We start from the raw sequence: 15,567 nt of genomic DNA on the forward strand, positions 1-15,567 counted from the left end.
AAACTGTAGATTTTGCCACTCATAATATTGTAGCAATTTCTCGGATGGGTTTTTTTTCTGTTTTCGCAGCTTAAGGATGGCTTCTTTCACCTGCATGGAGAGCTCCTTTGACCGCTTGTTGTATGTTCACAGCAAAATCTTCCACATGCAAGCACCACACCTCACATCAACTCCAGGCCTTTTATCTGCTTAATTGATAATGACATAACGGCGGACTTGCCCACACTTGCCCATGAAATAGCCTTTGAGTCAATTGTCCAATTACTTTTGAGCCCCTGAAATGAAGGGATTGTGTTAAAAAAATGCTTTAGTTGCCTCACATTTTTATGCAATCGTTTTGTTCACCCCACTGAATTAAAGCTGAAAATCTGCACTTCAACTGTATCTGAGTTGTTTCATTTAAAATTCATTGTGGTGATGTACAGAACCAAAATTAGAAAAAAGTTGTCTCTGTCCAAATATTTATGGACCTAACTGTATGTCTGTCATTACATGCACATTTATAAATATTTATTAATCAATCCATTTATTCATTTTCAAAATTTTAGGTTCATGTGCAAAGCTATAGCCAACCCCAGAATGGGGAATCAATCTATCACAGGGTATATATTGTACACAGCTATTCCTACTCATACAGGAAAGAATTATATGTTCTAGTTAAACCAACTTTCAAAACTTTGAGATGTGGGAGGAAAATGAGAGTACTTACAGAAAAACCCATACAGACACAGAGAGAACAGGCAAACCCCTCTCAGCGACTGGGCCTCTTCAACCCTTACTTCTGCTGGAGCTGGGAGGCAGCAGGGCTCCTTAGGTCTCCACTTCTGGACCAGTTCATCCCATTGCCACCTTTTTTCTGCTAAAGCCGCCTGTCTTAGCCTAGACTCTGCCACCTCCAGTGCCTTGTTATCCCTTCATTTTCTGCCAGCCTATACTTCTATACTTGCTGAAGCCATGTGTGAACGTTTTGAGCATCTGTATTGAAGAGCTTCTCTTTTAAAATATGTGACACCATAACTTCCTTCACATTGCCACTGAAGGGAAGATTCAGGATTTTTCTGTTCCTGTAAAACACTGGGCTTCCAAAGGCTTAGATGAAGGCTGAGCCACCTATGGAGGACGCTAACCCAGGACTGGATCCAGCAGCCTATTTCAGTAATCTGGAACAAAAAACTTGAGAAAACAGATGGAAATAAGGTGACCAGGTATGAGCTGGTATGGGTATTTAAGTAAATGTGCCTTGCTATGTTCCTAGTTGGCTGCTGCCCTATCCTCAGAACTGCCAGGATAGGCTATGGCTTCCCACAAACATAAACTGGCATATATTGCAGTGGTAGTGCTGCTTCTTTGCAGTAAGGAGACTGTGGAAGATTGTGGGTTCGCTTCCCGGTTCCTCCCTGTGTGGATAGTGCTTTGAGTACTGAGAAAAGCGCTATATAAATGTAATGAATTATTATTATATTGGTCCTGAAATAGTATGGATAGACACTCTTACTGCATTTTACAGGCTGATAAATGGCTTCACAGAGCAGCAAATAATATACAACCTGTGATGGGTATTCTTACTGAGCATAACATCTCCTTATATTCCAGCAGGGTTACTGAGCCACCATCAACTGACCTGTCTTTCATCAGGCACACTCTGGAACTACACCTTCTTTCACCAGTGACACATCAGAGTGATTTCAGTGTCTTGTTACGCTTCACTATGATTCTGCTGGAGTCAATGAAAAAGCTATCAGCCTTAGCTCATCTTCTTCAAAGAGAACTGCCACACTCGATAACAGTAAGATATAGTGTTTTCGTTCTAATATAATTTGACTCTTTTTTACTTTCTTGTATACAAAGTATAGGGAAAGTATTGTAATCATTCAAAAATTCCACCTCGAGATTTTGATGAATCTTGACATTTTAGACCACCCTGAGTCAGAAAATACCATTTTTGGAATTATGTCTGTGTGTGTGTGTGTGTGTGTGTGTGTGTGTGTGTGTGTGCGCGTGTGTGTGTGTGTGTGTAAACACGATAACTTGAGTACGCTTCCACTTAGGTCAAGCAAATTTTGCAAAGAAGTATTAGGTACAAAATGTAGCTCAAAAGTAGATAGAAATCCATTTCCGCTAACTGGAAGTGGTACTTTTTTATTCATGCAGCTGCAGAGTCCGATTTATTCAAGTTTCATTTTATAATAATTGTTCAATATATTATTAATTTGACTTAATTTGCTGTTATAAAAATATAATCATTGTCTTGTGATTTATTCCTCAAATATCCATCCCCATAACTGAGTATACAAGAAGTCTAGGGGAGACCACTCCCGATTTTTTCTTAGTGACGTTTTGCCTCAGACTCCTCAAATATGTACAGGTAGTATTTATGAAAAAATTTTAATCCAATAAGTGATTAACTTGATGAACTCTATCTGTCTGCACTTCCCACTAAGTAGTGGACTCACTTACAGCATTACAGCACCCCTAATTTGCTGCTGAGAAAGGATCGCCCATGTCGTGATTTTGTCAAATAAGGTAAGCCAAAGTGAAGCTGGTCAATGGTCTGGATCTTGCACTCCCTGAACCACAGGCAATGCAAGATTAAAACAAGTCCTTGAGATATATAGTTCAAAGGGGATGACCATTGTACAGTGGACACCAGGGGGCACTCAAGCTTCCCAAACACTCAACACAAACAAGCTCAGACATAAGTGTGAAAGCACAAGAGTTTTTATTCGAGTGAAACTCTTCTCTGTAAGCGTTTCTCACACCACAAGTACTGCAATAGACAGCACTCAGTAATGCCTTGTCTTCTGTTGTCTTTCTCTGTCATTGGTCACTGCTTCCTCCACTCCTCCTCACAAGCTTCATCCACCTTCCTCCCGACTCTGGCTCCTGGAACTGAGGCAGGCAGCACCTTTAATCTACCACCTGGAAGTACTTCCGGTGTTCCATACATGAGGTCCAAAAGCAATTCCGTGTGAGGTGAAAGTCTCATTAAGTAAGGCTCCCCAGTCCCAGCAGCACCCCATAGAGTTCAACAAGGCTGAACCAACAAACTCCAAGTCCCATGATGCCCTGTGGAAATGCGTGGCGCTGCTGCAAATCAGCAGGGCTGCCATTTAATGTTCCGGGGGAGACAGTGTCATGTGCATGCTGTCCCCCCGTCCTTCCATCTTGTGGGTGTCACGGCCATCCCTCACAACAGGTAATTAACATCGCTATGTCCTCAGTTGTCCTGGACACTTACGTTATTGCAGGCAGTGCATAAGTTTCAAGAAACTAAGACCCCTGGGCATGAGCATTCCAGATAATTAAATTTTGATTTGGTTTAACAGATATTAAATAATTTATTAATAATCCTGGAAAAGATTGTCCAGGGACAAGTGAGGTTCTAAATCAAAGCAATTTAATTGGATTTGACAAGCCTAAATAAAATCATTAATCTCTTTGGTAACTTTGGCACTTAATAGATATGGATTAACTATTGTTTTATGCACCTGTTATGAAGGGTATAAAAATAACAGACAAACTTGACCTTAGTTAGAGTCAGTGACAAACAGTCAGCCAGTTAGTTGGATGGAGGGAGACAACTTGCTGACACCAAACAAACAGCAGTAGCCACAAGATGAGTTATATGTTTTGTTATAATGTGTTAGCTCCTTCTTTCTGATTGGGGGCATTAAGGAGAACTCAAAGAGGGTCTAAGAGTCAGCTGAATATTATGTTTACATGCAAAAAGCCTTTTAAATGATTTTGTTTGCAAACCACAAAAATAGGACAGGGAGCTTGGTGTGAAATAAGCTGCCTATTTTCATCCCTCCATATTTTCCTCCATTCTTGTACGTATTTTTGGTGCACTTGTGGTGTAGGAGTTTTAGTCCAAGTTCCACTAGGACATAACACGGAGGTTAAGTCATCCAAGTGTGTGCTTGTAGTTTCTGGACAGGTTCCCAGGAGTGGAGCCCTTTTTTTCATTTAAGGAGTATGAGACATTAAAAAACTGGGAGCTCCTATTACCTGTGCCTTCTTTGTCTTCCATGAACAGTGAACAAAAAAAAACAAACTTCTGAGCTAAAGGAGAAAACATGTCTCAATCAGCCTTTGCAGTGGTGCAAGCTGGTTTCCCCTCCCTCTTCTGGAGTACCTCAGAATTAAGCTAGCGTCACATTACACAACTTTCAGTTAGAGGGAATGTCAAACTTGATGACTGCTGTCGCTGATCTCATCACCTGAGGATGTCAGATTACACAACTAGGGATTGTGGGGAATAGCTAACAGCATAACCACAAAGACAACTTTCCAGTATGGGTTCATGTTTCCAAACTATTGAGTGCTCTTCCCATTTTCACTAAGATTATATAAATAAAGTGTACAACTGAGTATCACTAGAAAAATCATGTTGTGTGATGGGGCCTTTAGGAGCTGCAGAGGTGCTGGCTGAATTTTTTCACTGGGCTTTCTCAGCCTTGCCTTTGCTTCCCTTCCATACTTTATGTTTGATTCCTTTAACTGCCCAATGTGGACTGTCTCTAACTGTTTTTGTTCCTTCTGCTGCCCATGGCGGAAATGTTAGGCAAAAGAAGCCTCCCAGGATATGTTCCTGTTAGCCTTCGTACCTTAACAGATGAAGCCACAGGGTTCTTCTCTGAGACTGAGTTTTAATCGGAATAGACTTTATGGAAGATGGTCATGCATCACACATCCGGAGTCCTGTATTTAAATCCTGTGTTAGATCTTTATTTGTGTTGAGATAGCAAGTTCTCCTCGTGTTAAGATGGAGTTTCCTCCAACATCCCCAAAGGCATACATGATAGATACGTGTGATTCTAAATTGGCCCCATGTGAGTGAGGTGTTACTTTATATAATGGGCTTTGCTTTTAATACATTTTTGTGACCTGCATTTTGGAGTTACCTTCACATGTTGATACTGAAAATGTCTTATGATTTTCAGTTGTTGTTAGTTCACTTTCAGATGTTTCATCATTATATAAAAGTGAGTTTGAGCCCTACACCCACTGTATAAGTAGTTAATTATTGTAGAGGACAAATGACACCCCTGTCTATATGAAATTGATGTACACTAATTCAAAGGCTGCTTTTGCTTAGAGTCAGGTCAATGTCAGCATTTTGTTCTTTGCCTTCCACACATATAAAGTATTTGTGCATGCCCATAGTGGTGCACCTAGAGAAGTGGCTTTAGGAGAATCTGCTGTGAAAGTCAGTCTTGAAGACAACAAAACTTCAAAAACACAGAAAAAGTTTGGGGACCGTCCCAGTAAATTGTCGTCCAGACAATAATAAAGAAACTGATTTGTAACTTGTAAAGAATAGCGAACACTTTACTACACACAAATTGGAGTTTTTATATGACAAGGAATGATGGGACAGGAAATGGTTGGCAGGAAGTGACGATTGGAGACAGGAAGCAGAACCAGCGTCATCAGTCGACAGAAGTGGAGGATTGTGGAACCGGAAGTGACGTCATTGGGATTGACTGGAAGTGACGTCATCACGGCTATTTTGAACCCAGAAATGGAGATCTTTATTTTTCTTCTGACTTCCTGTAGAATGAGAGAGATTCAGGTAAGTACCACGTGATGACCCTCTGTCTCGCGATAATTCACTCACCTTTAGGCTCTTTGACTGCCTCCAACTCGCACGTGTGTGACATGACCCCCCCCCCCCCCAGCCCAGACCCATCAGGTCGGGCGACCTGCACCGAGAGGTCATGGACACGGGAGAGAGCATCTGTGTTGGCCTGAAAGGAACCTCTACAATAAGTGACACTAAAACGATAAGGTTGAAGATCTAAAACCTGCTAGTGACGCGAGGATTAGACTCCCAATGAAGAATCATCCACTGTAAAGCGGCATGATCCATCACCAGAGTAAATTCACACCCCAATAGGTAGTACCTCAATGACGTGATAGCCCACTTAATCGCCAAGGCTTCTCACTCCACCGCAGCGTACTTGGTCTCCTGGTCCAACAGTTTCCGGCTGAGATACATAACGGGGTGTTCAGCACCGTCGACGCATTAGCTCAGCACAGCACCCAATCCTGTGGCCGATGCGTCGGTCTGGAGAATAAAAGGAATAGAAAAGTTAGGAGATTTTAATAAAATTTTAATAAAGGTGCTGACGTAAGGGCCAATTTTAAGTCACTGAATGCCTTATCAACCAAATCATCCCATACCACTTTTAAAGGTGCTCGTTTCCTTGTTAAATTCGATAAGGGCATAGGAATTTCAGAAAAATGCGGTACAAAGCGTCGATAGTAACCCGCCAATCCCAAAAATGCTTGTACTTGCCGCTTATTTATCGGACGGGGCCAATTCAGGTTGGCATCAGTTTTATTACATTGTGGTTTAACAACACCCCCACCCACCAGGTAGCCCAAATATATGGCTTCCTTTAATCCAAAAAAACATTTATTCGGATTAATACAAAGCCCTGCTGATGCCAGCGTGATGAGTATTGTTTAAACCTGCCATACATGATCCTTCCATGTGCCGGAATAAATGACTACGTCCTCCAGGTAGGCAGCACAATAGGAATTGTGAGGCCGTAGCAGTGTGTCTACCAGACGTTGAAAAGTAGCTGGTGCCCTGTGCAAACCAAAAGGAAGAACCCTGTATTGCCAATGTCCCCTGGGTGTACTAAAAGCGGTTTTTGCTTTAGCGGAATCCGTTAAGGGAATTTGCCAATACCCTTTTGTCATGTCAAGAGTAGTTAGGAATTGGGCGTTCCCCAGCCGATCGAGTAAATCATCCATTCGTGGCATGGGATACGCATCAAATTTAGAGACCTGATTAAGTCGACGAAAGTCATTACAGAACCTCCATGACCCATCAGGTTTAGAAACCAAAACAATTGGACTAGACCAAGGGCTATAACTTTCTTCAATAACCCCTAATTCTAGCATTCGCTTAATCTCCAACTCTACTTCCGCTTTCTTTGCTTCCGGGAGCCTATAGGGTCTCTCTCTGACAATCACTCCAGGGTCAGTAATGATATCATGAACAATCAGTGCAGTTAGTCCCGGTATTTCATCCACAACTTTGGGTACAGACAAGATAGCCCTTTCAAGATCTTGTCGTTGTTCATACGTCAAATTGGGACCAAAATTAAGATGGGCACAGGACATAAAAAGCGAACTAGGCTGTCCGGAGGGGAGATCAAGATCTCTATCCTTCCACGGTTTCAGCAAATTAATATATGCACTCACACGGTCGACGATTAGGTTGTTTAACCAAATAGTCTACGAGTCCTTTCCTTAATTTCATACGGGCCTTGCCAATGTGCTAACAATTTTGAATGAGAAGTTGGAACTAATACCATAACATGATCACCCGGGACAAATTCCCGAATGGTGGTATTTCTATTGTAATAACGTGACTGCACTGCTTGTGCTTTTTCCAAATTCTTTTTTAGAATAGGTCTGATTTTCTCCAATCTATTGTGTAATTGCGCGATATATTCAAGAATCTTTGAAGTAGGGAGGACCTCCTCTTCCAAACCTTCTTTTAGCATATCCAAAAGTCCTCTGGGTTGTCTTCCATACAACAGTTCAAAAGGAGAAAACCCCGTAGAGGTCTGAGGAACTTCCCGATAAGCAAATAAAACGAGAGGAAGTAACTGGTCCCAGTTTCTTCAATCCTTGTTAACTACTTTGCGTAACATCTGTTTTAACGTTTGATTAAAACGTTCTACTAGCCTGTCAGTTTGGGGATGGTAGACAGACGTTTTCAGATGTTTTATTCTGAGTAATTTGGCGACTTCCCTGAACGTTTCCGAAGTGAAGGGAGTACCTTGGTCCGTTAAGACTTCTTTGGGGATCCCAACACGAGCGAATATCCCTACCAATTCCCGTGCGATATTTTTTGTACTAGCTGAGCGCAAAGGAACAGCTTCAGGGAAATGAGTGGCATAATCCACTAGGACTAGAATATATTTAAAGCCCTTTAACGAGGGTTCTAGGTGTCCTACGAAATCAATTCCAACTCGTTCAAAAGGAATATCTATAAGGGGAAGGGGAACAAGAGGAGCTCTAGTCCTTCTTGGAATCTGGCGAAGTTGGCACACGGGACAAGAAGTGCAAAATCGCCGGACCTCCTCATTAACTCCCGGCCAATAAAATCGGAGTTTAATTCTCTAGGTTTGTATAACCTTCAATAGATACTATGGTATTCCTAGCGAATTTTAAGGAATCATCGTTCTACTGTTCTCTTTTAAAAGATGATGGTGTTAATAAGAATTGGGCAGTTAAATCTTGAATAGGGTCTCTTTCGACCTCAATGGGAGGGGCTTCTGCCTCCACATCCTCCACGTTAACTGTATTAGCTCCCGCAGAGGATGATGGGACATGGATTTCTTTGCACTGGGTACCCGTATCGGTCCGTGCTACTGTGGGACACGGCGTGGAGGCAGTCGGAGCATTATTCTCCATTACTAAGCCCAAATTTTCCTTAGGTACAGTTACGTTGTTACCGCTGGTAATTTTATTCCAATCTCTTCCTAGTATGACTGGAAAAGGGGATCTGGTAATATAGCCATAGCCATACTAGTTAAATTCTGGTTCACAGACACCACACATCTGGCTGTTTTATAATACCGGATGTCCCCATGAATACACTTCAGACTAGTTTTAATTTTAGTCCATTGTTGCGGTAAAACGAAACGGGCAGCAATCAATAAAAATGTTACTCCCAGAATCAAACATCGCCCTTACCTTCCTGCCATTTATAATAACTGCACCTGTATATGGAAGAGACAAAGGGTTAGTCACTGTGGCACAATACCTTTCTCCCTTTCCTAATGAACAAGCCATAGGCTCGTAATGACAGTTGGGAGACAGATGTCCGATCTCCCCACACTTGAAACAGCGAGGAAGAACAGCTGGTCTGTCCCTTTTATGGACGGCAGGTTCGGGAGTTTGTCGGGTGGGCTCAGGGGCTGCCCCACATACCTGTTGGGTTCTGCGAGAAAACTGTTCCGACCGCCCTGATTTACAGGCCGCCCAATGACGCTCCGCGATTTGAATCAAGGAATCCATATCCTCGAAATTATGCTTCCGGACTTGCTGGGCGATATGTTCAGGGAGGGCATGCACAAAGGTCTCACACACCAGGAGCTCGACCATTTTATGGGAGGTATTTATATCTGGCCTTAGCCAGCAACAGACTTTTCCCCAAGCTTCAAAGCCCTGGGTTCTTAATGGTCTCTCGGGATCGAATTGCCACTCCCTCCATTCTCTCGCCTGCTGCTCCGGAGATACGGCGTAGCATTTGAAAACCTCCATTTTTAGAGCATTGTAGTCAGCAGCCTGCTCCTCAGTTAAGTCGTAGTAAGCCCTCTGCGCCATCCCCTTCAGATTGGAGCCAGTTGGTACGCCCATTCCGACCTCGGCCATGCGTTCCGTTTAGCGGTACGCTCAAAAATCAAAAAATATGTCTCAATGTCATCCAATTCAGTCAATGTCGCCCATCTGGATTTTTAAGGTGTGGAGATCACCCATGATGGTACTCAAGACTGTATTAAGGTCCTGTTCTTCCGACATCTTTTAAACTTTCGAAAACAATCCTGCCGACTACGCCAATTGTGAAAGTCAGTCTTGAAGAAAACAAAACTTCAAAAACACAGAAAAAGATCTGGGGACCGTCCCCGTATATTGTCGTCCAGACAATAATAAAGAAACTGATTCGTAACTTGTAAAGAATAACGAATAATTTACTACACACAAAATGGCGTTTTTATATGACAAGGAATGATGGGACAGGAAATGGTTGGCAGGAAGTGATGATTGGCGACAGGAAGCGGAACCAACGTCATCAGGAGTCGACAGAAGTGGAGAATTGTGGAACCGGAAGTGACGTCATTGGGATTGACCAGAAGTGACGCCATCGTGGCCATTTTGAACCCGGAAATGGAGATCCTTATTTTTCTTCTGACTTTCTGTAGAATGAGAGAGATTCAGGTAAGTACCACATGATGACCCTCTGTCTCGCGATAATTCACTCACCTTTAGGCTCTTTGACTGCCTCCAACTCACACATGTGTGACACTGCATATTTCTACTGTTAAGATTTTAGGATTTTTAGGGAGCGCAAACTGAAAAACATATGATCAATGTATTCACAATCTTCCTTAAGTTTTAATTGGACAACTCTGGTTGTCTCTATTAATAATAATAATAATTCATTACATTTATATATTAGTATCATTTTCAAATTGAATGTATGTGTATGTATGTCTGCAGAGTAAAAGTGATCTTCGCAGTCTCCATTGCTGTTAACAGCTCCAGCTTACAATTGCTATTCCTATTCTGAAGAAGCAAAATCTTGAAATGTCTAAAGTAAATAACACCTCTCCAATTACAAATATTCATTTTCTGTCAAAAATCATAGAAAGTATTGTTTCTGCTCACCTAACACAGAACACAATAGTTACCAATGTTGCCATGCAAAAATTTGGTCACACCAAATTCCCGAGTGAGCTCCTGCATAAACTGTAAATGGCAACTTCCTTACTTCTGATGTGGAATGTTCCTTTACTCCACTTTTTCTTGACTTCACTGATGAATATGCCCCTGTCATATAGTGTCTGAGAATCTATGTAAGACCTGCTACTGTTGAATATGTTCATACATCTCCACAAGCATGAAATCTTTAGCGTATATTGGTGAACTAATATTTCTGCAGCTTTTTCCAAGTGCTGTGTCTCAGATTTCGATGTTCAGCAGGATTTTGTTCTGTATCTACATGGTGCCCTTGGAGTACAAGATAAACTCGCTCAGATTATACTTGCATGTTCATGATGCTCATGAAGATCATTCCTGGATTCATAGCACATGTAAATACATTCACATTCTCAGGCAGCAAAGTGGTCACATACAGTGTCCTGGGTTCAAATCCCATACTTGGTGGTTGTCTGTGTGTCTTTTCTCTATGTTTTCTTAATTTCTCTGTGCATTTCTTTCTGATGTTCCAGTTTTCCTCTCAAATCTTAAAGATGCACATTTTAGGCTGTCCCAGTTTGATTTGGCCCTTTCTTTTGAACAATACTGCCAGTATGGGCTCTAGCTTCACTCAAATCTTAGCTGGACTAAGGATGTTTGGGACTGTTTTGTTATGTTAAAACCTGTCACAACGACATCAAAGTATGAATGTCTTCTAAATTTTAAACTCTTAACACAACTGGAAGATCAGCACCACAATTCTCTGTTACTACTACACGTCTCAGTCCTACAAACTTTTCTCATCATTCAAACTTACCAGCCTATGAATCATGGTTAGTCATCTGAGATTTGAAAGTCATATCTCTGCAGCTGTCAGAACATCTGCCTAAATCCTTATTTGTGGCCCTTCCTCATACTTGATGCAGAACTACAATTCCCGACCTTCCTCACTTCTCAATTAGAACTAATTTCAATAATTTTATAATGCTTTCTTTTAAAGTCTGACACAGGTCAACCGTAAAGAACACGTCATCCTTCAAATGGATGGACTACACTGGTTTCCTGTGTGATATTGTATTACATTCGAAATTTTCTTACTGACTTAGAAAGATGTTGATTCTAAAAATCAAGACTACCTGGCATTGATGATTGCCTCAGAGCACACCTGACAGACTCTCATCATTTCGAGGACTTGTAAAATTCTTTGCCAATATTCACTTAACTTTGTGGCTTCCAAATTATGAAACTGTTGTTTTCTTTGCATGTTTGTGAATCTCTATTAGAAGTAACATTCATGTTCCAATTAAAAATTCATCTTGTTCCCCTTCCATTTTTTTAGACTTAATGCTGGAAGTGGACAAGGGGCCTCATGTATAAATGGTGTGTATTCACATTAAGATTTATAAAATCTAAAGTTGGCGTAAAGCAACACACATTTTCATGGCAGCCTCAGACCACCCGTACGCACGTTTCTGCTTCGTTTTGTAAGCGGGCAGCACCTAGCATCAAAGCAATGATACTGTTTCTGTGTGGTTTTCCTTTCTGTTTCATATTCACATCCATGACGCAGGCTTTATTAAATACACTGAAATTAACTGCATATTGTTTACAAATTGAAGACACTTGATTGTAATTAATCTGCGCAGAATGGCCAAACTATACCAACTACCATGGTTGTTTTAGCGTTGTTAGAAGACATTGCAAACGGAAGAATTAGAAGAAAGCGTGTATTTAGAGATTATATTGATTTCCTGTACCATGATGATGACTGCCTTCTAATTTTTTAGATTTCCAAGAGCTATCCTCTTAGAGCTGTGTGCTGTTAGAATACTAGGATGTATACTTGATACCATTTTTATGATGAAAGGCATTAAAGTATGTATATTACATTTTACAGATAAATTGTTAACTTCTTTTAAATAATGTATACTGTTAATAATTAAACATGTGGTGGCATGGTGGCATGGCAGAAGTGCTGCTGGTCCTGGGTGTACCCTGCCTAGAGTTTGCATGTTTTCCCGGTGGGTTTCCTCAGTATGCTGCACTTTCCTTTCAAAGGGTATGTACGTTAGAGGATTTGGTGATGCTAAATTTATGCTACTAGTGTTTGTGTGCTCTTGTATTCATGTTGCGATGAGCTGGCGCTTTGTCAAGGTACTGCTCCTGCGTCACGCACGATGCTTGCTGGTACGGGCATGACCGTGGATGGATGGCTGGCTGGAATAATTAAATATGTATAATGAAGAATTTTCTGTGTTCCTTAAAAGTTTTGAAGACACCCCTTAATGCAAAGCAGCAGTGCTACTGCTGTGCCACTATGCCACCACATGTTTAATACATGCCTTAATTATTTCATAATGAAAATTATATCAAATATCCATCTAGAATTCTAAAATGTTCAGAAAACTGTAATACATGCATGTAATGTATTTTGTATGGCTATCACTGCCTACGCGCTTCTGTCGACCTAACAGAAAACCTGTTTAGGAAGCACACAGAGATTAATGACTGGGTCGGGGAACATTTAGAATATGAAGTATTTCACGTGCTACTTTATTTATGATTGGGGTTTGAGAAACTAGTAAATTAAACATCAATTTTAAGATGCAGTTTACGACATCCTAACTTAATGACAAAATAAACGATGAGGTTATAGTCGGAATTTCGAGAATACAGTCAACATTTCTACTTTAATGTCAACATAGACCTTGTTATTCTTCACTGTGTGTGTCCCTATTTTTTTTTTCTTCTCTTTGGCCTTAATACGCTTCTGTATGACACTCCAACAATGGGCTGCAACTCAGCTTTTCATATCGACTTTGCTATCTGACCACTTCTTTTTTATTTATGGTATTGTGCAACTTTCGGAACTTGAAATTTTGGGTGCCTTTGCCATGCTGTGCCACTCCATCAATTTTCCTTTGCTACCTCTACCACTGCTTAAGCCACCAAATAGGATGCTTTTCTTTGCCTCCACTTCACTGAGCAGGACCTCCTTTTTGCATTTGCTGAAGTTCTTCTTTTTTACACGTGCTTTTGCCATTGTCTTTTAACAAAACACTAAACAGAAGGGGCTATTTATATTGATTTGCATATTTAAATAGGCTGTAGGCATGTGTGTTAAAATTCACTTTGATTGAGATTTATAAAGGGGAAGTGTGTGGAACTTTGCTTATGCAGTTTTATGCATCCTGATTTTTTTATGTTTACGCACATTTCTAGTTTTGTTCGTATGCCATGTTTTAGTATGAATTCTGTGCAAGGCATTATACATGAGACCCCAGAAGGTGAAACGTAGTCAAAACCAGAATAAAGCTGAAACAGTGAAGATAAAACCTTTTTCACCAAAGCCTAATCGATATTTAGAAATCAAAGTCAGAGGGAAAACTGAAAGTTTGGAAATCAGAAACTTGAGAAAGAAATTCGCACTACATTTGTTTGAGTTTTCTACCCAAATAATGGATATAAATGAATCATCGCTCTGGTAGTTAAGTGGTACTGATGATGGTGCTGTCTGAAGCCACTTTACTTGGTAACTGGGAGCAGCGTACCAGTAACAGGAATTATAGCATGGTGGCATCCATGTACAAAACAAAATATCATTGCGACACCAGAAAACCAAATAATCACTAAGATCAGGAACATTATACTGCCATGGTAATGGCACAGAAATGTACCTAAAGTAAAGAAACCCATATTCTGATTATTCTGATGTTTACTATTGGTTAGAAAAATGATTTCTCAAAGTGAACATCTCCTAACACATTTAAATCAACCACACCTGTAAAATTATTCCCAAATCTGCCTTACGTCTCACCAGTATCAACAATACTATTCCTAATTATAGTGTACTGTATAGTCTACCGTCTCATCGCAGGGATAAGTTGCTCGTTACTTATATTGTTGTAATACTGTTATAGAGATTAATATTTAATATTTTGATAATTGTTTGTAAATTTTCATTAAGAATTAGTAGTAAATTAAAAGAAAGCGCGGCTTTCTTTAAGTAAGCAGTAGTAATTTCCTTCCCCCAAAGCTTTAGGAATGCCGTTACCTTTTGTTAAGTGCTGCCTTGAAAGTGTATTTTATTGCATTGGGTTAGGGCGTATCTTGGACCAGCTTGGCAGGGGTGATTCTATGCAGGACATTCTATAAGCCATTCCCGACAGGAACAGATAAGACTTTAGGGCAGGTGTGTAAAGGCAGTACACCCATTGGTCTAAATTATGGCCGTTTATGATTGGTCTTGAATCAGAGGCCTTTCTGTACCATGACGCCCCACTGGTTTATGATTTTTGATAAGAATGATGTAAGCTAGTCACTCTGACTTTCTCTTTACATCTTGCCATTTGGCTGTGACGAGAAGATCAATTCCCTTAATTACCATTTTTCCATGATGAAGACAACTCTATCTTGGCACCCATTTTGAGACAAGCCTGTTTCAATAGTCTATTCAAAGGCCACGTGGTAACAAAGACAAAGCTACACTGAATATAAGCCAACAGAAGATGCACTGCTACTTAGGCTGTGATGGTATTTTTGTCACATTCATTTTATTTTGCTTATTATTTTGGCCATATTAACCAATAATATATAATTAATTAAATGTGTAGTCTGCCTGTTCTTTCACTCTGATTGCCTGAAATTATACATAAACAATGAAAGGGAGGAGGACATGCTAAAGTACAGTACTTGACCACAGAGTGGTAAGTGTATGTGATTTGAGGCATTTTGGTAAAGTGTACATAATAAATAGTATAAAAGGAAAAATAGGGTAATCATGGGACCCAATATGACAAGACAAATACAGAGTCACAAACACAGGGAAAAGGGTGTATGGCCTATGTTCCATTTAGAAGGCCAGGAGATTCACCAGCCAATTCAGGTGAGGCTCACCCCAGGTCATAATGTTCCCAACTGCCACTAACAGGCTTTGGCATGCACAGGCCCAAAAATGAAGAGCTAACCTTTAAAGTTCAAAACATCACAAGTGTCCCAGAAATGTCAAAATATCTCACAATGGAGAGAAAAACTGTGAAACCCAAAAGAAACTCTCACAAAGAATCTTTATAAATGAAGATATTTATTGACAAAGAAAAAAAATATAACAAATGTAGAAAA

General features: G+C 40.5%; 1 protein-coding gene across 1 annotated transcript in view; it reads left to right on the forward strand.

Moving 5' to 3' along the window:
- Positions 1 to 1,552: 1,552 nt before the first annotated feature.
- LOC114656318 (glycine N-acyltransferase-like protein 3) overlaps positions 1,553 to 15,567 on the forward strand; it is a 63,778-nt gene continuing 49,763 nt past the window's right edge. Inside the window, exon 1 of the mRNA XM_051930219.1 lies at positions 1,553 to 1,786. Within this exon, the coding sequence (XP_051786179.1) occupies positions 1,553 to 1,786 (234 nt within the window). The remainder of the gene's footprint in view (positions 1,787 to 15,567) is intronic.

Source organism: Erpetoichthys calabaricus, chromosome 8, assembly GCF_900747795.2.
Source record: "Erpetoichthys calabaricus chromosome 8, fErpCal1.3, whole genome shotgun sequence".
Taxonomy (NCBI): Eukaryota; Metazoa; Chordata; class Cladistia; order Polypteriformes; family Polypteridae; genus Erpetoichthys; species Erpetoichthys calabaricus.